This window comes from Eublepharis macularius, chromosome 1, assembly GCF_028583425.1.
Source record: "Eublepharis macularius isolate TG4126 chromosome 1, MPM_Emac_v1.0, whole genome shotgun sequence".
Taxonomy (NCBI): Eukaryota; Metazoa; Chordata; class Lepidosauria; order Squamata; family Eublepharidae; genus Eublepharis; species Eublepharis macularius.
Genome location: NC_072790.1, coordinates 82,831,930 through 82,855,356, shown reverse-complemented (window position 1 = coordinate 82,855,356; position 23,427 = coordinate 82,831,930). Strand labels below are relative to the sequence as shown.

General features: G+C 40.0%; 1 protein-coding gene across 1 annotated transcript; it reads left to right on the top strand.

Annotated features, from left to right (window-relative positions):
* Positions 1-784: 784 nt before the first annotated feature.
* Positions 785-21,935, top strand: UBE2J1 (ubiquitin conjugating enzyme E2 J1). The gene is made up of 8 exons (XM_055000807.1): positions 785-1,076; positions 6,888-6,961; positions 10,184-10,315; positions 11,024-11,108; positions 11,371-11,476; positions 12,776-12,905; positions 14,980-15,111; positions 20,915-21,935. The coding sequence occupies exons 1-8, from the start codon at positions 1,046-1,048 to the stop codon at positions 21,176-21,178; spliced, it is 954 nt and encodes a 317-aa protein (XP_054856782.1). The 5' UTR covers positions 785-1,045; the 3' UTR covers positions 21,179-21,935.
* Positions 21,936-23,427: the final 1,492 nt, after the last annotated feature.

Below are 23,427 nucleotides of genomic sequence, written 5' to 3'. Positions count from 1 at the left end.
GTAGGTGCCACTCTGCAGATGGGCAAGATCAACAACTGCCCTTTCACATGCCTTCTCCATTGTGCAACACACACACACACACACACACACACACACACACACACACACCTTGAATATTCTGCCTGAGGAGGTCAGACTGTCAGGCAAGTTTCCACACTTTCCCACAAACCATGTAAAACAGAATTGTTCAGGAGGGCACTTTTATAAAGGAAATAGGAATACATCATTACAGTTTGGTCCAGGAAAAAGCACTGTGTTCTGCACTGTTTAGCATGTCATGTTTAATAGTTGGGCTTTGTTCAGATGACAGCTCAGTTTCAAATTTCTGCAGTTCCTAGTCCTATTGCATTGCTTATTAGATATTTATTTAAAATATTTATTAGCTACCTTTCCTCCAAAGGTGTTCAAGATATTTCATCCTATTGATTGCATTGATTTACACTGCATAATCTATCTTTAGTCTCAGTGCAAAAGGTAATACTACTGCTACTACTACTACTACTACTACTACTAATAATAATTTGGTCCTTCAGTGATGGACTGATAACATCACATAATAAACAACAACAGATTTTCACACACAAATTGGTACATGTGTAAATGCTAGTGATTGTGAATGGGGGTGGCTGGGGAGGCTGGCTTTAGTTATTCCAGAATAGTTCATGTGGTGTAAATGATGACAGTAATTTTCTGTGACAAAGAAGGTGGTTGTTTGGGCTGCCAGTAGGTGAGCGAGACAAAGAGGGAAGGCAGCGACAGCGGGACGACAACGGCAACTTTTCAAGGGCTGCTTTGCGAGGGGCGGGCAAGTGAGCGGCTGCGGCCGCGAGCAGCGCCTTCCTCTTCTGACAGCCACGTCAAGGGAATTTCCAGGCCGCTGCGAGCAAACGGGAGTGGGGAGGTGCTGGTTGCCTCCTACTCCCTCTTCGGGTCTCGTTGCTTTTGAGTGGCGGATCGGAGCCGGGTGCCGGAAGACAGCTTTACGTGGCCTGACTTCAGCGGCCCGGCCCCAGGTTGAAAACGAAGGGGCAGTTCGGCCTCCGCCATGGAGACTCGCTATAACCTCAAAAGCCCCGGTGAGTGCTTGATGGATGAAGGAAGCGGGGAGGCTTTCCATCTGAGTATGGCCGCTCTCGGGCTGGCACAGCGGGGCTCACCATCACGCGAGCCCGTGGTTTTGATGCACATACAGGCCGGAACGCCTCAACCGCCGCCGCGACCGGTTTCCGCCCTGTCCGTGTTATCTCTGCGGCTGCTGCCGGAGGGCAACGGGGAGGCCTCTTGTGCCTCAGAAGGACGCGGGTGCCCTGGCTGGCGCTGCTCCTGTTTATTTCCTTCCTCACCATAACTCCCAAGGTGATGACGAGAGCAGTTGGAGGGCAGAAGGCGGCCGGCGGCGGCTCACGGTCCAGCTCGGGGAGGGGGGCACAGTGCAGCCTCGGTCCTGTTCTAACTACAAGTCAGCGTCATGTTTCTTGTTTTACAGACTGCAGCTATTTTTGGACGGATATATTGCAGTTCCCCCATCACACACGTACATGCATTCATCCCTATAGAGGCTTGCCAGACAGCTTGGCGCTTTAAGGAATGTTTATAATATTAAAGACTATTTACATAGTTGACATGCCCAAGTTGGTATGTGATTGAGTGAATCCGTTCATCTCTCTTGGTACACGCTGAGGTGTATGTCTAGGTGCTTGAGTCGTTTCCTGTTTATCATGCCAAGGCTGTGCTGTCAGTCGCTGGTTGAGCAGAAAATATGGATGAGTTGGGTGTCTTGTCGAAACACTTGAACTCACTTCAGTATGTGCCAACCACCATGCTGGCGGTTTTTGTAATGTGACATTTAGTCAGCCTCAAGATATTAAATGCTGAATATGAGTAATACAGCCGTACTGAATGGACACCGACAGTTTCAATGTCAGATTCAACTCTTCATTTTGAAGTTCTGATCATGGTGAGGGAGGGGGGTGCACACATTTTTCCCTCACAAAGGGTAAAATAATGCTGCCTTGGGTGAGGGGTGGGTGGCTGAACAAAAAAACAACCTGGGAAATGGAGATAAGGAGCAACTGGGGAAGCTATATCAGAAAGGAACAAGAAGATACAGTTTACCATTATATCTACTGTTTCTTCTGTGCTTTGCTTTTCATGCTACCCAAAGTGAATGTTTCTGAAAGTTATTTCTCCTGCTTCTTCATTTCTGATCAGACCTCATAGTTTCTGATCCTGGATTTTTGTATTATGCTTTTTCTTTCTGGGGAATATGGATTACTAAGATTTATGTGTTTGCGTTAAACTGAGGCCCATTTTCTTTTTACTCAGGAAACTCAGTCCACAGCTCTGTGGCAGATAAGTAGAATGTTTATAGCATAGTACACTGGGATAAATCCAAATAATCCAAAGTGGAGCACCAGTTATGGAAGGAATCTTTCTCACCTCTCTTCTCATGTTGCAGCCTCTTGTGCTTCCCTGAGAAGCTGCTGCTTTGGGTTTGGGTCTTTTTGGTATAGTGTGGAATGTGGTGTGCCAGCTTGCTGTGGGAAGGAGGAATTAGGAAGTGCCCTTCCATTAAGGGAAGGAGGAGTTTACATCAAACTCGTTACTGTTTTATCCTGGCATTTTCATTATGATTCCTGTATTTTTAGCTATGCCTTCTGTATGCCCTACTATTCTTGAAAGAAACTGTATACCCATACAGATGAAAACAAAACAATTTATTATATGTGGATGAATAGTATGGTTTATTTCATGCATCAAAAGAATTAATGTTCATAAAACATCCTACCTTTACTTGTAGTATAATATTAACTTTATTCAGAGTAGCAGTAAAGAAAAAGGCAAAATTACTTTGAAGCCTTGTTTAGATATTCCATAGCTATCGTGATCTACTTTGGTTCATCATTAAGTGGCTTCTGAACATTCTACCATTTACTGTATTAGAACTATGTTAGAACTTTTGCAATAGAGCCTACTTTGAATATACCCAATATAAAATCTGAAAAACTTAGATCTGACCATCTCTAAGGTCCTACAAAATGGAGGAAAACACAGATAATTGGAGATCGTTTCAGGTGGGTAGCAGTACTGGTCTGCAATAGAACAGCAAAATTCAAGTCCAATAGCACCTTAAAGACCAACAAGATTTCCAGGGTATACACTTTCAAGAGTAAATTTTTTAATCTGATGAAGGAAGCTTTGACTAGCTTATACCTTGAAAATCTTTTAGTCTTTAAGGTGCTAATAGACTCAAAGATAATTTGAGGCCCGCCAGCAGCCACTCACATGGCTGACCATGCAAGCTGATTTTAAACAAAAAAAGTGATTGGTTTAGAGTTGCCAGCTACCTGGAGAAAAAAAAATGACATATTCCCTTAACAGAGGCTTAATGGGATGTTATTTGCCAGGTAATGTTATCTATCTCCATGCCATGAAGAACTTCGAATGCCCTTTTCTACACATGAAGCCTCTATTAAGTGATAGTTTTGTCCTTTTTTGTTGACATCCCTAGGTTAGCGTAAACCCTTACACACTGCCTTCTAGCATAAATCTCTTTTCCCAGGTTCAGGGGTACAGGCCGGCAAGGCAGTCACAAACCACCACCCATCTTGTCTCTCTTTAACAGCTAGAGAGCCCTGACCCTTTTCAAAATACCAGGTCCCCTCTCTCCTCTTTTCCAGAGATGCCAACAGACAGCATCCATTCTCTTTATTTGCCACCCCTTACCCAGTAACTGCACAGGGCTATTGGGGTCAGGGAACCCAATACTTCTTTCCCCTTATACGCTGCCACCATGTAGTTAATTAAATTCATTGGCCATGGCCAGAAAGGTTGGTTGGTGTGTATGTATTATTTTCCTTGAGACACTAAACATCCAGTCAACTGGGTTTAGATTGAGAAATAAGTTAAATTTTATTTACAACTTCAGCAATATTTAGAGGACTCAAATGCAGAGATACATTGTTCCGAATATTTGAATTTTTGATCGCAGATCATTCCCAGCAGTCCATAATTACAGAATATCTGTTCTCAGAAGTCATCTCTAACTCAGGCTGTTCTTTCACAAGCTCAAAATCCTTCTCCTGCCAGATTGACTGTTCTCCCCTTTTAATTGCTCATTTCAGTTGTCAGCCCCGTTCCCTCATTCTGCCAGCTCCCATTGGCTATGACACTTGGTTTATTTATCTCTGTAAATGCTTGTAGTTCATATTTTCACAGTCACCTGAGAGCACATGCATAGTTTTTTTCTCATGCAGTCACACCTTTCTCTCTTATACAACATAAGTAAGGTACATTTAAACTCTTCCTGGCACAAGAAAAACAATAAACAAGAAAAACAAAAATTCTTCTGACAATGTCGTTTTTGACTGAGTTGTACAAAACTGTTCTGTATGTATTCCAGATGAAGATTCAAATAATAATACCCAAATCTGTCTACAAAGAATTGTGGTTATTTAGTATCTGTTGTATAGTTTTAGGCTGGCCGCAAATTCAATCTTTTGTAATGTAGGAAATGGGTGGGGGTATTGTTAAACCAGTAGGTGGCACTTTACGCTCTCAGACAGGACATGCTACTTGGTGACTCTGTGGTATTCACAGTCTTGTTATGAAGAGCAAACCTACTTGTTAATATCATTCAACACATCTTTCTGCACATGCAGGACTACTTTTGTTATTTACCAGTAAATGTGTTTTTTAAAGGATTTTATATGAAGAAAATGACAAATTGCCAAAAAAGCAACTATACACGCAATAGCCAAATAGAAAATAACAACTAACAAACAAAAAATAATAACAAAACAAAGCAAACAAAAGATAAAACCTATAAATTAAAAGGAGGCTTCCGCAACAAATATAAGTGTAATTGTCAAATTTTCTTTTACTTTGTTACAAAGAAAACCTCTCTTTTTTCTAATGTTGAAAATCCCACAAATCAGTAAATCATTATTATCTAATTCATGCAAAAAGTCTATAAAGGAAGGATTTCCCTTCAACAGTAAACAAGCGTATTGTTTTTTCTCTAATCAATGACATAAGTTTTACCATCATTGCTAATTCCAACACCTTTATCAACCATTCCTCTGTTGTAGGCAATATTGGACTCTTCCAATTTTGCGCATATAATAGTCTCATTGCCATAGTCATATATAAAAACAAAGTTCTATGACTTCTTTCCAGCTGAGTATCCATCAGTCCGAAAAGAAAGGACTCTGGTTTCAGTTGTATATTAAAATCTTCTGAATTAATAATTCTATTTGTGTCCAAACATTTTTTGCTTTCTTACATGTCCACAACATATGGTAAAATGTTCCTTCATTTTGTTCACATTTCCAGCATCGACTCGAAATACTGTTACACATTCTAGCCAGTTTCTCAGGAGTCATATACCAATGAGACATCATTTTATAAAAATTATCTTTAAGACTAGAGCTTAATGTAAATTTTGCATTAACCTTAGCTTTGTCATACCACAGGTATCCATACCATCCAAATCTAAAGGCATGTCCTTTTGAATCCAATAGTCTTCTATTTCTTAGCAAAATCTATTCCTTCATGCATTCAAAAGAGCAGGCATCAAAGTATAATTTCAAAGGTAAACCCAATCCTCTTTCCTTGATTTTTTCCCTTGCCATATAAATCTACATATATCTTTCTGCCATTGTTTAAATGGTGCCTCCATTATCAAAACCGGAATTGTCTGTAATAAAAATAACATTCTTGGTAAGACATTGATCTTAATTGCAGCTGTTCTTCCCAAAAGTGATAATTGAACTTTGTCCCATCTTAACAAATATTTTTTTAATTTCATTCCAAGTCTTAATATAATTATGGTAAACGTGTTATAATTGGGTGATTTAATTCTGCTTATTTTCTTTTCCTTATGCGGTTTCAAACTTTCAAATATTGTGATACAAACTGCATTCATTAGGAACACTGCTGGTAAATCAGTGGCTCTTGCATTCATCTTCTTTAGCATATGGACCTTATCTAGAATGCATCAAAAAGTTTGAATAGTCACGGCTGAATTTGAGGGCCTAAGTAAAGTGTTCAACACTGACCTCATGGTCACACTGTTCAGGCTCCCCATACCAGCTACAGCCCCTCATGCCCTTTCCCTTCAGAATTTCTCAGGGGACCCCCAGAAGCACCATTTGATGTTGCATGATGGTTACAACCAGAAGGGGAAATCTACATTCCCTACATGCCTAACTTATTTCTCATAAATGTATTTGTAATTTTAAAAAATTCTTTTGTGATAACTCTGATTAAGTGTGAACATGTTTATTGAAGCATTTCATACCTTCAAATTGCTTCACTTTTTTCTTTTTTTTCCACGTAGGTTGCTAGTTTTCTAGTTAGGAATGCAAGTCATTGTCTAAGGTATTGATCCTGCAGAGGCCAAGAAACCCACTCTTATGCTGGATTATGTCCTCTGGTTGACTGGAAACTACAGAACACCTATTCTCCCATTTCCTCCTTTAAAATAGTATTTAGCATGATTACTTATATATTCTAATGTGTATCCAGTATAGCCTTGTATTTTAAAATACTACATTTGAGAAGACAAATACGTAATGTTATGGCTATAAATTCTTTTAATCATTGTTTTGGTGGTAAATCATGATTTGATCATCCATGTCATGGAGATGTCCATCAATGGCTACTAACCAAGATAATTGAAGGGAACCTCCATGTCTAGAGACAATAAACTTCTGAATACCATTAGACAATATCAGGGGAAGACCTTGGCCTCTGTGTCCTGTTGATTGGCACTCCAGGGCAACTGGTTGGTAAATGTGTGAAACAGGATAAGGCTACTGGAATAGATGGACTCCAGGTCTGATCCAGCAGAGCTCCTCTTATGTCCCATGCGTTTTCTTTTTCAGCTGTTAAACGATTAATGAAAGAGGCTGCTGAACTGAAGGATCCAACAGACCATTATCATGCACAGCCCTTAGAGGTTAGTATGTGTTTTCTGTATCAGACTGGCAAATGAGGCTACAGGTTTTTTAACAAGTCTGCCTGTCCACACATAGGTGTTCCTGTTATTTGCAGCATATTGATGGCATGCTGAAATTGGGTCAGCATTGTAAAGAAAGTTTCAAAACATTTTAATGAACCTGCCACATGTATATTTTAAAAAAACTTGTTGAAAACCATTGCTGTTCTGGATTTTTTTAAAGGGGGGGGAGAGGGGAGAGATTCAGAGGCGTTGCTTTAACTTTTATTTCCATATGCTCTTTTGGTCATGTACAACTTGTGCTCACAATTTTATAGGAACTTTTCACTTCTAGTCCCCCTTCACAGATTTGGATTTATCAAAGACAAAACAAAATTCCACCTTTCTCAAACTGGCAAATATTTACAACATAATTATTGTGTATTGTTCAGAACTTTGCAGGTGAGTATCCCTATCTCCTCTGTTTTCTACCCCACTTTAATTTGAGCCAAATTTTGCTTGAACTTGAATCAACTTGTTCTTACTGCAAGAGAACTGCCTAACAACATGTTAAGTAATAAATAATGTTTTTTTCTACTAGTACAAAATGTTTGCTTTCCCTACTCGGGCAAATAATGCTACCAAGGGGGTTACAGTGGATAAAATGGTAGGGGAGGTAAGCCCCTTCCCCCTCATGCAAAACCATGTCTAAATCAAATTTGCACTATCTGTTTTAACTGTTTAGCTGCAGATTCTGCAAACGTAGACTTAACAGTCCACTTTACACCTTTCTCAATGATAACCTCAGAGGCAAGTGAAGGAAAAGGCAAATAAAATCTGCTCACGTACACTGATAATCTTCTAACAGAGACCTTTAATTTAGTAGATTTAGCTTGTATAGAAAGAATACAAACAGAAGAATACTTTGTAAAAGGCTTTTGCAAGAAGAGGCTTCTGGTGGCTGACTTGGATAACTGATAAGAGTTCAATCATTACTGAACTGACCATGATTTTTAGAGGTCTAGGCTCATGCATTGTGGTGTTCCAAGTAAAGACCTGGTTGCCTGGAGAGACAATTTCTCAAGCTTCTGTTAATGACAGCCACTCTAAATGCACTAGGATTGTTAAAATATACTACATAGTAATACGTGTGTTATGCTATTGGACTACATTCCCTGTTGCTTCCAGCTCATTGTCCTAATTTCCCTAAACTTGTATGTTGAGTTACTTTTCTCAGGTGCCACTTATATTCAGTGAATGTTTTATCCAGTGCAGTAATGTAACTTGTTTGTGTAGGGATAGAGTTATCAAATTGCACAGACTCACATGGGAGCGGGAGGAAACATGAACTTTCAATCCTATGAAGACAGTTGGATAGACTGAGAGATGTAGATGCAGGATTCATACCAATGGTTCAGCAGGGTATTACTGCGCACCTGTTCTTAAAGCATCTTTCTAAATAGCGACTTCTCATTGAGTTGTCCAAGGTTATAAAACACAGGCTGGTTTCATCTTCACCAATAAATTTGGGATAGGTTGCTAACCTCCAGGTGGGGTCAGGAGGAGATCTCCTGGAATTACAACTGATCTCTAGACTACAGAGCGTAGTTCACCTGGAGAAAATAGCTGCTATGGAGGGTGGACTCTATGGCATTATATCCCTCTGAGGCTCTTCCTGTCTCCAAACCCTGCCCTCCTTAGCTTAACCACAAATTCCCAGGAAATTCCCAGCCTGGAATTGACAAATATATTTTGGGATTGTGGAGATAATGGGGCCATATTCATCTTTGGTGCCTCTCCAGAAAAATTAATGCATTTGCCCTACAGGTAAGATCTCTGTAAGTAAATTATGTACATACAAGACAATATCTTCTGCTCTGTAAATAAATACTTTGGCTTCATTTTGTTATTTGTTTTTAATGATAAGTATAGGTAGATAGCCAATTTGGTGTCGTGGTTAAGAGTGTGGGACTTTAATCTGGAGAGCCGGGTTTGATTCCCCCCCCTCCTCCACTTGAAGCCAGCTGGGTGACCTTGGGCTAGTCACAGTTCTCTGGAGCTCTCTCAGCCCTACCCACCTCACAGGGTGTTTATTGTGGGAATAATAATAATATACTTTGTAAACCGCTCTGAGTGGGCATTAAGTTGTCCTGAAGGGTGGTATATAAATAGAATGTTATTATTATTATATGAAAATTCATGAACTTGAAATTAGTGCACATATCATACTCTTGCTCCTATAGAATAGCAGACTGCAGGATAATGCATTCCATTACCCATCCCTCCCTTCTTGTATGTGAATGTTGACCTTATCTTTATAAGATTCATGCCAGTGTTCGCCATTTCCACAGGTTTACTATCAGTCAGCTTTTGAAACAATCTCCCAGATATGTTTTCAAATCTTGTTTAGTAGCAAAGCCTAATTAGTGTTAATTATGATATAGTTTAGTGCCAGTGGAAGCCTTAATTATATTGAAGACAAGTGGGAAAATTCATGCTAGAGAAGAAAGTATCTGAAGGCAGGGAGTATATGACTCATAGCAATGTAATTTAGGAGCATCACAGGTGTCCCAGGCTCTACAGAAAACCTTGAAAACAAATACAAATGAAAAGTGAAACTTCTCTGTGCATATGTCAGACATTGGAGCGCGTTGGGGAAGACAGCAAAAGAGCTACTCTACCATTTCCTTCTGCAAGCATAATAATAATAACAAATGCATATGATGTTTATCTGCATAAGTGTTAGTATGTAAGAAACATGTCAAGTTTGGTCCAGCAATCTGTTGTCAGAAGGCATTGATCTTTCCTGCTTTCCCCTCCTCCCCAGCAGTTCCTTCTGACTCCAGGAAAGCTGATTTCTGGAGTTGTGAGACTTATGTGGAACCACATGGGTTGATGGCCTGCAACGAGGAGGGTAATGTGGCAAAATTGCCCTTCCTGTCTATTCCAGTAGCACAGCTCTGCTGATGGCACGGACATAAAGAGCAATTTTGTCCCCTTTCTCCTTCCTCTCTGCAGTGAACTAACATGCATGGCTATATTGACCAAGTAGATCCTTTGACCACAGGAATTGGCTTCCTTGAGTTGGAAGGAACTGCTGGGAGAGAGGAGGCGAGAACATCTGTAATCCTTGCACATGTGAATTGCTAGATCCAACTCATCTGATTTTTGTCCTCAATCTGTACAGGTTTCAAGTAATTGGTCATTACATTCAATATATGTTGTACATTTATATTTTTCTAGGACAACCTTTTTGAATGGCATTTCACTGTTAGGGGTCCTCCAGATTCAGATTTTGATGGAGGTGTTTATCATGGTCGAATAGTATTGCCACCAGAGTATCCCATGAAACCACCAAGCATTATACTCTTAACGGTAAGAATGTTTAGTCACCGTCTTTAAAGTGTGAGTACTTGGTCAAATTACCATTACAAGTTTTTGTTACTCTAAACAATCTGCAAGAGAATATCTAAGAAAATTAAAAGCTACAGTTATTTTGGCTTATCTTTCTCGCTATACATGCAAATTCAGCTAATAGGAATTTCCACTTCAGCCAGCACAGTTGAGTATAGGAAGTGTTGATTTCTGGAAGATATTATTTTACAGCTAGAAGATATATTATTGGAGCTGGCTACATGGTGCTCTGAGAAGAAAAATTACGTTAATTCTAAGATATTTGGAGTTGGTTTTATCTTACGGATTCCTGAACATTTGTGAAACACCTGAACATATTTATTGCCATTCATGATCTTTTGTCTGACTTGTATCAAAAGAGAAATATATTTTTTAAAATCTTGGGTGGTGTCAATTTCTATTATAAATAATTAGTTTAATAATTAACAATTCCTGTAATAAATAACATGTCATGCCAACTGTACTTTCACATTAGCATGTACTGACTGTATAAAATATATTATGCAACTGTAAAGTATTACTTAATATCTTTGCAATCTACTTATACTGTAAGAGACCCTTTTTTCCCAAGCAAGTTCACTTTCTGATTTAAGCTTGATTTTTGAAAATAAAATCTGATTTTATTTTGATGTTTGTTTTCTCTTTCTCTCCTCCATGTACCCATTTAAGGCCAATGGCAGGTTTGAGGTGGGAAAGAAAATTTGCCTCAGCATCTCAGGACATCATCCTGAAACATGGCAACCATCATGGAGCAGTGAGTACTGACTACTATTATTGCACATTGCACTGCTAGCAAAGGGGCTTTAATACAACGTAAAGCCGAAGATTGCTGTCTTATAGTTTACAGCCAATCCTTCCTTGTAATTCATGTATACATGCGTTGGTTATTGGAGACAAAGAGAGCTAAACTTGTGTGTGTGTGTGATTAAATTGCTTTATATTCTTTAATGCAGCACTTTAGTGAATAATGTTTGTTTTTTGAGTTATTAGCCTGCATATTTCTGTGTCAATTACAGTAAGAACAGCTTTGCTAGCAATTATTGGATTTATGCCAACAAAAGGGGAAGGAGCCATAGGATCTCTGGACTACACACCTGAGGAAAGAAAAGCACTTGCTAAGAAGTAAGGGCTTTCTTTTTGTTTTTAATAACATCTAATGTTGACACTTCAAACAACTTTTTTGTTGCTTTCTGAATAATCAACTCAATGTTTAGGCCTCTCTCTGTTTAGAGACTACTATTGCCATCCTAAGCAGAATTACAGCCTTCTAAGTCCACTGAAATCACAGGGCTTATAAGATGTAATTCTGCTTAAGATGGTACTTTTAATATGTTTGACTATTATTTTTAAACACTCTTAAAGAGTTTCCTTTCACCATGACTGTGACCTTCCCCTGATATCTGCTATAGATAGCTGAAACCACAGGGTTTTACTACATATACATTTCAGCAGACTTAATTTTTTTAGTAAGATGTCCTTCTGTTCTTTTATAGAATGTGTTAGGGCTTGTAAAGGTCCTGATTCCACTGCCCAGCCACGCAGTTATTGTGCTACTACAATAAAAAACCTCTGTGCACAATGAAGCCTACTGCACATGGCTCCAGAATAACACAAATCTATGTTTTTGTCATTTATTACAGGGCATTTGCTCCGTGTTTGCTTGTTCATTTCATTTTTATTAAGGATCCTCTCTTTGGTAGAATCCAGCAGCATCTCTAAGTTCAGTTTTGTCTTCAGCATTAGTTCTCCTAATGTCTGGCTATCTAGTTATGATGAGGAACGATCTGAATCTGTTTTCATGCTTACTCTCACGTCAATAGTGTGTTCATTCTCACGTTTTTTGTGGGTTCATGCTTACTCTGACAAGTACATTGTATAGATTGGTCTTACATTTGTCCTTTTGTCATTGTAATGCAATGCTTCATTTGATTTCCCCTTGAGGTTTATGTAATTGGCTAAATACATTTTCTATTTCTTTACCCTCCCTGTAATACCCAAAGCTTGCATTTGTTTTCTGTACATTGTGTTTGTTGCTTGAAGAGAGTTAATGATTTTCTTCATTCTTAATTCTATGCATGCTTGCTGGGAATACAGTCTATTGAACATCAAGCAGCTTCTGCGTAAACATGCTACTGGCTGTGCATATTGTAACTTGTAGGTGAAAAAGGGAAATGGAAAGTTAGAGTAGGATGCTGTTGATCAGAAATACGCTATAGCAAAGCATTTAGTTGTTTGTGGTTTTAAATACTTACTAACAATAACTTATTGTCAACAAAGTACTGTGAAAGCTTACAGCAGGCACAGCACTTGCATTGGTGCATCTGTAGTTATAATTTCACAAACCTAAGATTCAGTGAGAATGCTGGAGATTTTGAATGCCCTTGCTGGTCCACTTAAATTATATAAACTGATTACTATTAGGTCTCAAGATTTCTACTGTGAAGGATGTGGATCACTTATGAAGGAAGCCCTTTTGCCTCTGACTTCTGGAAGTGCCTCAAGCCAGGCTGATAAAGAGGCCAAGGAACTTGCCAGGCAAATTAGTTTCAAGGTAGAGTAAATATTTGCTTATCTCTTCCTCCAAAATAATCTGCAGTACCATCCTAATTGGAGTTGCACCCTTCTAAGTCTATTGAAGTCAGTGAGATCAGATGGGTGTAACTTCGTTTAGGATGGCACTATTAGTGAGTAGGAATATATCCAGAGTAGACTAAGAAATGCAGGTCATGGGATGGGTGGGGGGGACCAACTGGCTGAGAAACTATGAAATTCTGTGAGATTAATTGACCATATGATACTCACTGCTTGGCAGGGACCAGACACTGCCTGCCTTCCCCTTTTCATCATTTTGAAATAACAGGACTTGCAGAATATGTTAAATTCATATATAGGGCAGAACTAAAAAATATTTTATTGACATGTTATTTGTCAATTTTGCTCATATGTGCAGATGTATGTGCAGATTTTTAACATCTGCCTGTCTAGTTATGACACTAGTGAGAAGACTAAATGTTAGCTGAGGTGGGCCTTTTTAGTATTATTTCAGTCTTTCGTGGTCTGTAGTGTTCTGAAAGATAGTTTTGAGCTTTTCCATGGTTGTCCCTTTACTATGTAATAGTATGCCCCTGTACTATGTAATGCATGCTACGTGAATATGTTATATTCTAATAACCCAAGTGGCCCTGATCTGAGGCTACTTAAGTCCAGAGACTGGAGCCATGAATGGAAAAGACAGATCTTCCTACAGTCTTGAAAAATGACCCAGGTTTGCAGAAAAATGTAAAAAAAAAAAAAAACATTGAGGGGTGTTTAAAAAACCCAAAATGTTAAAAGGAGCACCTGTATCTTTAACCAGATGCCCTCAATAGCTATTGCTAGGCAACCATAACAGTTTAGCTAGTATTTCAGGCTTGGCTGCTGTCAGTAAAAGGCAGTGGGAAGAGTCGGGGCCAGGGCTGTCTGGGTCTCTGATAAAGGACTCATTGGAGTCAGGCCCAGAAGCAACGTCTGGGCAATTTGATATCACATGACTTTCATGACTCATCCAGGCCTGGCTGATTGCTACTGTTCAACAGCAGCCCCCCCCCCCAAATCCAGTGTAGTGTAGTGGTTAGAGTTTCAGAGTAGGATCTGGGAGATCCAAGTTCAAATCAGCACTCTGCTATGGAAGCTCACTGGGTAACTTTGATCCAGTAACACACTGTCAGCCTAACCTGCCTCTTAAGGTTGTTGCGAGGATAATATGAAGGCAAGGAAAATGATGTAAGCCGTTTTGGGTTCCCATTGTAGAAAAAAGCAGTATATAAATGAAGTAAATTAAGAAATATAGGTGAAAATGGGGTGGGGGGGAGATAAAGGCAAATTATTTAGTGGGTTTAAAGGAGGGAAGGACGTAGGGAAAGGTGAGCATGTGCAGGCTGCCAGGAGGAGAGAAGTAGTATGGGGAAGGGAATACAGGGAAATGAAGTACCCCCTGCAAGTCCTTGCAGATTCCCCACAATGCATCTGGGCCACGAGGAGAGGCTGCCAAAGGGAAGTGGGAAAGGTTAAATCAGGGAGTGGGAATGAGGGAAGGAAGCAAGAAAAGCTATGTGGGGGGCGGGTAGGGAAGGGTGAGTGCAGTTTTCCTTCTCATAGAAGAGAATAGGGAACTCTTGAGAGCCCACGGGGCTTGCTGTTCTGCTGGAGTCCCTGGATCACACTCAGCACAGGATTATTTCAGTCTTGTCTGTTTATTTTGAGGTGTGCTTTACCTTTGCTCTTAAAAAACATTGGTTTCTCTTCAAGTAAACTAAAAATGGCAAGGTTTGTTGACATCATTATAAAGATGAAAATGAGACATGTTGATGAAAGTACAGCTGACCTGTAGATCATTCGTTTTATCTTGTTTTTATTTTAACATAATCATGTTGTTGCTATGGCTTACTTGCTGATGCAATAAAGATTGTATGTGAGATGCGGAAACTAAAAATAAAAAAGTTGTCATTTATAAATAGACTAGTTCAGAAACAATTATCTAGAAATAATGTTATACCCTAAATGAAGTGCACATTTCTGTTAATGAAGATTGAATACATTGATTTGATAACAAGATGCATTACATAATACATATTTTTAAAATGTAGGCTGAAGTAAATTCGTCTAGAAAATCTATCACTCAGTCAGATTCCTCTGAATTGAGTCACTTGACCAGTTCACCTGAAGCCCAGCGGGAAAGTATAACTGCAGCATTCCAGGAAACACCCTCCAGTGAAGTGGTAGGTATTGAATAAAGTTGAACGAAGGCTGGGGTTAGAAAAATCAGGTTGACACTGTGTTCTGGATTACTCTCGACAGAGCGCCACTTACGCCGGTGTCGAGAGTGAGGAGCCTGGGGGTGGTCCTGGATGCTTCCTTGTCTATGGAGGCACAGGTCGCAGCGGTTGTTAGATCCTCTTTCTTCTATTTAAGACAGGCTCGACAACTTGTCCCCTACCTATCGACCCATGACCTTACAACAGTGATCCAGGCAATGGTCACCTCCAGATTAGACTACTGCAACTCACTCTACGCAGGGCTTCCCTTGGGCTTGATCCGGAAACTGCAGCTGGTTCAGAATGCAGCTGCATGGGTGGTTGCCAGAGCACCAATCATGGCTCATATAACACCTATCCTCCGTCAGCTGCACTGGTTACCGGTTGAGTACCGGGTCCGGTTCAAGGTTTTGGTGTTGACCTATAAAGCCCTATGTGGACTGGGCCCAGCATACCTTCGGGACCGCCTCTCCCCATATGTTCCCCGGAGGTCGCTTCGATCAGCTACTAAGAACTTGCTGATGGTCCCTGGCCCCAGGGAGGTCTGCCTGGCCTCTACCAGAGCCAGGGCCTTCTCAGTTCTGGCTCCAACCTGGTGGAACTCTCTGTCTGAGGAAACTAGGGCCCGGCAGGATTTGTTATCTTTCCGCTGGGCCTGCAAGACGGAGATGTTCCACCAGGCATTTGGTGGGGGCTAGGCTGTCCTCTCACCAGCCATACCACTGAAGACCTTCCACCACCCATGCAGGACAATGCTGTGTTTTAATATTTTATACCCGCCAATTTTAATTAATTGATATGATGTTTTAATGTTTTTATTGTTTTAAGCTTCTGTTAAACCGCCCTGAGCCCGTCTGACGGGGAGGGCGGTCTAGAAATGCGATTAATAAATAAATAATAAATAAATAAATACTCTGATCAGGTCTGATTCAGATACAGGCATGCACATACGAAGCCCTGAGCATCTAGTTAGCTTTCCTATATCAAATAATTTAATTCTTGGCAAGAGGTACACCACAGGTAATATCTTAGGTTTATTACTGGGTATTGTATAATTATAGAATCTCTGCTTCCATTCTAAACCTTTATAATTACAATATAATTATTCAGCATTTTAATATCAGTTTAATCAACAAAAAATTATACCATTCATTATAATAGCTACATAGATCATTAAAGGAGAGTGATTACATGAGTCCAAAAAAGTATTTTATCCAAAGATATGGCGGTCACAGGCAAGGAGTCCCTTCTAAGAAGAAGCTCCCAATCAATTCAGCTTGTCATATTTATAGAGTTTCAGAACCTTCTCCTAACAATGATTGTGCCGCCTCAAAGGGACTCACATTCCTGGCTAATTTATTATCTTACAACTTCAAACACCAGACAAGGTTATTGATATTTGAAACATCTTCTTAAAATATATAAAAATCATTAGTTCATTGGTTGTTGTGGATTTTCCGGGCTGTATTGCCGTGGTCTTGGCATTGTAGTTCCTGACGTTTCACCAGCAGCTGTGGCTGGCATCTTCAGAGGTGTAGCACCAAAAGACAGAGATCTCTGTCTTTTGGTGCTACACCTCTGAAGATGCCAGCCACAGCTGCTGGCGAAACGTCAGGAACTACAATGCCAAGACCACGGCTATACAGCCCGGAAAATCCACAACAACCATCATTCTCCGGCCGTGAAAGCCTTCGACAATATATCATTAGTTCATTTTTGCTACCTCTTATCTTAACCAAGACTATGTAGAATTAGTGATTACAAGTTTCTCATTCATATGAATATCTTTTGGCCCTTAACCAATTACATTCATCTTTGAATAATATCGCCAGCTTCTGTGAAGTTAGACATTCCTGTCATTCTCAGACAGTCTCTGCAGCTGGGCCTTAATTCATTGTATTTAGTGAGAAAAGTCAGATGGTTCTTCTAATCTACACATGGTTGTACAACTGTGCCACTCCGTTGTTTCATGCTCCTCTCCAACGTTGTTCTGTTCTAAGCCTCTAGACAACCTTTGTGGCATGTCTAGTTATGGTGCCAGGCTAGCCCTGACAACTGGCTGGACACTTCTACACACCCATTTTTAAAGCTTATTAGTATGGCAGGAAAACCACTATTATAATATCCAAGTCTCAAGCATCCTTTAGTTTGCAAGCTCTGCCCGTTTCCTTGGCTGAGGACACACCTCTGCCCTGAAAGTCCTACCTTTTTGAAACTACATGTGGCTTGTACAGAGGATTGTTTGTTTGTTTTTTGCAGCAGTGGTTATAACTTAATTGCAGTGCCACATTTGTTCTTGCTCCAAACGCAAGAGTCTTACGTAAACTGAAAAATAACAATCCTTGATATTTAGTGATTGCAGCACTTGTTTTATTTAATATGCTTATCATGTTCCTTTTTTGCTATGTAAAGGAGAGCATTAATTCTGACCATTTTTAAAATTGTTTGCTTAATTATGGCATTTATACATTAATATAGCCAAAGATAGTGCTTATATAACCCTTGTGCTTTAGAAGTGACTGAGGCCTAGTATTGGTACAGGGCAGCTGCTGCTATGACTGCTCTAGATGCAATCTAAATTCACTGATAAATTGTAGACAAATCCCAGTTAAGCTCAGTGTGTGAGTGTAGGTTTTTTAAAAGGTTCATGGAACTGCAGATTGGTTTTAAAAAATCATGTAAAATCATGTCAGACCATCTGTTGCTTACTGAAGAGTGTTTTTCAGCTATTTAGAAATACAAACATAATATTATCCATCTTTCCTCAATAATTGCCTGTGTGGGCAAGATTATGACTAAGCCAGATGATTTAAATTTTATTTTTCCTCTGCAAATCTTACAGTACTTGGGTGTTATTTTAAGACACTCAACTAATTGAACTTTGCACTAAGAATGAAAACAACTAGCAATAGTTTCATTCCATATTTGATAGTATTTTGTCTAGCAGCTCACCAGTTTTACTCCTTTTGGGCTATTGCTTTCAGAATATGTGCCACACAGTTTTTTAAAAAAGCTTTAACTTGCTTATTTTCATTTGTTCCACATGAGGTATGAACAGTGGACTAAAGTAGATGAATATATAATGAATCATATTATTGATCCCTGAGAACCAGTTTGGTGTAGTGGTTAAGAGCGACAGGATTCTAATCTGGAGAGCCAGGTTTGATTCCGTACTCCTTCACTTGAAGCCAGCCGGGTGACCTTGGGTCAGTCACAGCTTCTAGGAGCTCACTCAGCCCCACCCACCTCACAGGGTGATTATTGTTGTGGGGATAATAATGGCATACTTTGTAAACCGCTCTGAGTGGGCATTAAGTTGTCCTGAAGGGTGGTATATAAATCGAATGTTATTATCATTATTATGTGCTGGTATTTCTTCACCCAATCTTTTTAAGATGTTGCCCATATTCTGAGGGTCTTTTGCCCAGAGAGGAGAAAATTCAGGTTGTTTTTGTGCTAGTATTCCTCCTCCCCCACTCCTGAATACGGTTTGGTAAGTGTTCTTGTGAAACTACCTCTACTATGGTGAGGATTTCAATCTCCTTTATTTCTGTATAAGTATCTTTCATCTAAGTATGTTTTTGCTGTAGCAAAGCTCCATTCAGTTATTTAACAGTTTTCCTTAATGTTAATTTTTAAATGATATATAGTGGAGCAAATACAAAATTGGCCATTGCAGGCATCTATCGTTCTTTAATATTATTATGTTGCCTGTGTGTTGATGATATAATATATGCTCTTGTCCATCTGTGCAGGTCCCCTAGTGTTTGGTTGAGCTGCAGTGATGTCATAGAATGCTGGAATATACTGACTACTTAGGAAGAAAGGGAGTGCAGAAGAACAGGCAGGAAGGCTGAGGTCTTAGAAATACAGTAAGGATTAGGGCTGTGCACTTCGGTATTCGCTTTGGGTAAAAATACCCGAAGCGGAGCCGATCCAGAAAGTTTCTGGAAATCCGAATGCTGGCCCCGATTCGGAAATCCCGAATCAAAGCTTTCCGAAGCTTTTGGAAAGCTTCGGAAAGCTTCGGGGCTGAGTTTAAAGGGCCCCACTGCTGCTTGCAAGCAGCGGTGGGGCCCTTTAAACATCATCCCACCTCCACCCCCCACCCACCCCCACCTACCTTGTTGGCAGCAGCCGCCGCTGCCTGAGCCTGCGGGGCATTGGGGAAGGCTTTCTCTGCCTCCTCCGGCCCTTCCTGCCCCTCAAATGGCTGTGGCGTGCCGGCACCGCAGCGGCCATTTGAGGGGCAGGAAGGGCTGGAGGAGGCAGAGAAAGCCCCTCCTGCCCTTCAAATGGCTGCTGTGGCGCCAGCGCGTCACAGCCATTTGAGGGGCAGAAAGGGCTGGAGGAGGCAGCTCCGGCCTTCCCCAATGCCCCGCAGGCTCAGGTGGCGGCACAAGACTGCGACAGCCTGGAGCCTCCAGGCTGTCACAGCAGCCTCGTGCCGCCACCATCGCCACAGCAGCAGCAGCATGAGGCTGCTGCAACGGCCTGGAGCCTCCAGGCCATCACAGCCTCGTGCCACCGCCAAGGTGGCGGCAGTGGCCCACAGCACAGCTGACCCTCCTGCCAGGTAAGGTAAGTGGATGGGAGGTGGAGGGGTTCCCCAGGGGGGTGGGTGGTGGAAGGGTTGCCCCGGGGGGGCATAGGGGTGGGGGAGTTGCCCCCCTCGCTTCAGTATGCTCCGAATATTTACGGAGCATACTGAAGCAAGTAAAGTACCTTAAGCCACTTTGGAATTAAGGTATTTCCGAATTTTTTTCCTGCTTCGGGGTATCCTGAAGCGGGAAACCCGAATCAATCCCCTCCTGCACACCCGTAGTAAGGATTGATCTATGAAGTAGGATGGCTGAAGGAAAGTAAATGCTGAGAAGCAGGACTCTGTTACCTGAAGAACAGCTGGGGAGTTAAGGATACATACAGCAAAACACTGAAAACAAAATGTTGGCTGTTATGAGCCCTTTGAGATTGTGGTATGCCCATAGCAGCTGAAAGCAATAGAGGACAGTATACCAGAATGGCAAATGAAACAAGGAAACTGGAGTGTAGGGTGCTATCAGAATAAGGCAGTGTTCTGAAATAATCAAATCTTTGATTACAAGTCTGTAACTCATCTAATAAGTAGAGCTTCTCTTCTTATATAAAATGCAACTCCATAAATCCTGTACTTCCTTTTTAACCAAGAGAAAAGCTGGTTGGATCCAGCCCAGGATTTTCTGGGAATATTCACTTACACTTCATCAAATATGCTATATTTGTTTCTGTGCCAAATGCAAGTTATCAGTGCTAAAACATGAGCACTCTGTGCTGCATCAGGAGTTGCATTTTCCTGAAGTGCTGTTCTTCCTGGTAGTGAGCTTGCTTGCTTTCTTCCTTTCTTCCTTTTCTGCTCAACTGACCTATAAGTCTTAAGTAGTGTTCATCAACTGAAAATATGAGGAAGGGTTAATACATAAACTACAGAAAGTCTGATTTTTTATAAGTTGCCCAAATTCTCATGTCCTGAACTAAAAACTTGGCTAAAATGAGTAAATTTTCTACTCTCGAGTCTGCTAGCAATTTAATGACTAAAATATCTGCTGTAGACTCTGTCCTCTGTAATGTCAAGGGTTTCATCCATAGTAGTGAACTGGTACTCGCAGTATTCTGAAAAACAAATTCAAGAGGACAGTTTGCTGTATTCTTCTCTGGCAAACAACAAGCTTGCCAGATAGTATTGTGATATACTAGATTTTGTGTACTAAATCTGCCTTTTCTCTTGTAGTCGGACAATCAGACCAATTCATCCACTTCCAGTCAAGAGGAACATACCCAAACGGTGTCAAGTACTACATCCATGAGCCCCCGGCAGCGACGTGCACAGCAGAGAAGGGTGCCATCTTCAACCAACTTCAATCAGGTCCAGCAGCCAAGAGTCAACACAAGCCACATGGGGTCGAATATGCTTATTGTTCTCCTTGTTTTAGCATTGGCAGCTCTTATATTCAGACGAATATATCTAGCTAATGAGTATATATTTGAATTATGAGTTTATCTTGTTCTTCAGTGACTTGAATGCTTTATTAAAACATTCTGTCAGATATGTTTTGAGGACTGTTTACATAAGATTACATTTTGTATTTACCCATTTTAAGTCTGAATGTTAATTAATTTCTGTAAAGAAAGCACACCTTGATATTGGTGTGAATGTTGATTGTTAAATATATCTATACAAACTGAGCAGATCAGTTGTGAAATTCATTTGGGAATCTGTTTCTGCAATAGCAGGATATTTAAGGAGTTTGGGCGATTGAAAGTATTGTTTGTGATCTTTTGTGGATAAGTTTAATTGACACGCATAAAATTGTGGCAGTATGTTTGAGCAAGAGAAAAGTGAGTGCTTACTCATAATAAATTTTATTACAAAAGTTTGCCTGAAGGCTTCTTAAATTGAAATGCAGGTATGTTTACATAGTAAGTGTTTTTAGTTTGAGCAGAAAGGGGAGCTTATTAATATTTTGTAATTACCTTTATTTCCTAGACAATACGTTCTTTAAAAATTCCTTAATTTGTAGGGATTTTATCTTCAGTGAAGAAGAAGAGCCAGCATGTTGTCATCTTTCCTTTTTCTTGGCTGTTTGAAGTCAAACAGAATAATCTTTTGCAAGATATGAATGTCTTTTTCTAATACTCAATTGTATATATTTTGCTTTTTTTAATTTGAAGTATCTGGAAAGTGCTATAGATATTTAATATTGGCTTGGAGGTTATTGACTTCAGTTTATTTCAGAAATATACTTAATGCTTTGAACTGATAGTTTCATGTGACCATAATTTTTTTTAAAAAATTAAAAGCAATTCCACAGTCCATGAGCTAAGCTATAAGTTTGGTTTTAGTAAGGTTATTATAGCTGTCTATAAAAATCTTGTCAGTTCCACAGAGCAACTTTAACCTTTATTTGAATAATAACCAGTAAGTTGATAAGGAAGGACTCTTAATATTTTAAGATCACTCCCTTTCAACTGTTCTTCGTTGCCAGCATCTGGATCCTGGCACTGTGTGTTCCTAACGATGTCCTGAATTACATGATTACACTTTCAACAATGTGATCTTCTTTGGAACTGGTGGGCTTGCCTGCTCTATTGTGGCATTAGGAATTTGTCAGTATAAGTTGTAATACAAACAGAATACAAAATTAGTCAAATTTATGGCATATTGATGTATCTGACTGTTGTAGTCATGGGAGAAAATGTGGTGGTGGGGTCTTTGTTTTGGCTTTCTTTGTTCCAGACCTTTGATACGTCCTTCCTCTTCTCAAGCCACCCTGTAGATGGGGATAATATTGCATGAGAGAGAGCTGCAATTGCAGGGTGGTTATAACATGCACATTGACCACAGGGTATGGGGTGGATTGTGTTCTTTATTTTAAGAACTTACTAGCAAGCCAAAAATGATAATTTGATAAATTCAGCAAAAGGGGAAAATGGGATGGTTATAGTCTTTGAAATCTTCCAGCTCATGGATTTAAGAACTCTGACTGAGTTTATTGAAATAAGACTCTTAACTGTTAGCTCAATTGCTAAGATGTTATGGAATGTTTGTGGACATTCCAACATCTCAGAAGCTTAACGTGCTATTAAGATTGTGACCTCAAAACTATATAGATGGGAGAGGGTTCAACAGATGAAGAAGTAAGTAGTACTGTTAATGAAAGGGTTAGTTAATTGTCAGGCCTGCGTGGTTGATATGTGAGTGTTGGGATATATATGCGTGTGCGCACTCAATTCAGAAGGAAGGGGGGGGAAATAAATATTAGTCACACAAAAACATATCTCCAAAGGCTCACAGGTGTCTGCTTGTCCAACATATTTCAGTATTACACAGTGGGGGCTGCACATAATACTATTGCTGAGAGACTTGCAGGATGATGAGGAGAAGGGAAATATTGTGGAAGCAAAACATGCAAGATCATACACCTAAGTTTGTGCTCTCCACTTTCAGAAAAGGTGGTGAGGGTCTCATATATTGTAATTTTACATATCTCAGCTATCCTGCAGATAAATGTATGAAATGCTTTTTAACAGTCATCATTAACATTAGCAAATGTTTTAAGAGAAAAATAATCTCAACACATTTGTGATTACTTAAACCTCATTAAGCTAAACTGTCTCAATATACACAGCATTCTGTGTTTAAGCAGTGCTGTTATTTACATCTAGCTGTCCAGTAATGTTTGAAATAAATCTGCAAGAAGGGCTAACATATACATAATGTCAGTTTTGACAACTCTTTGCCTT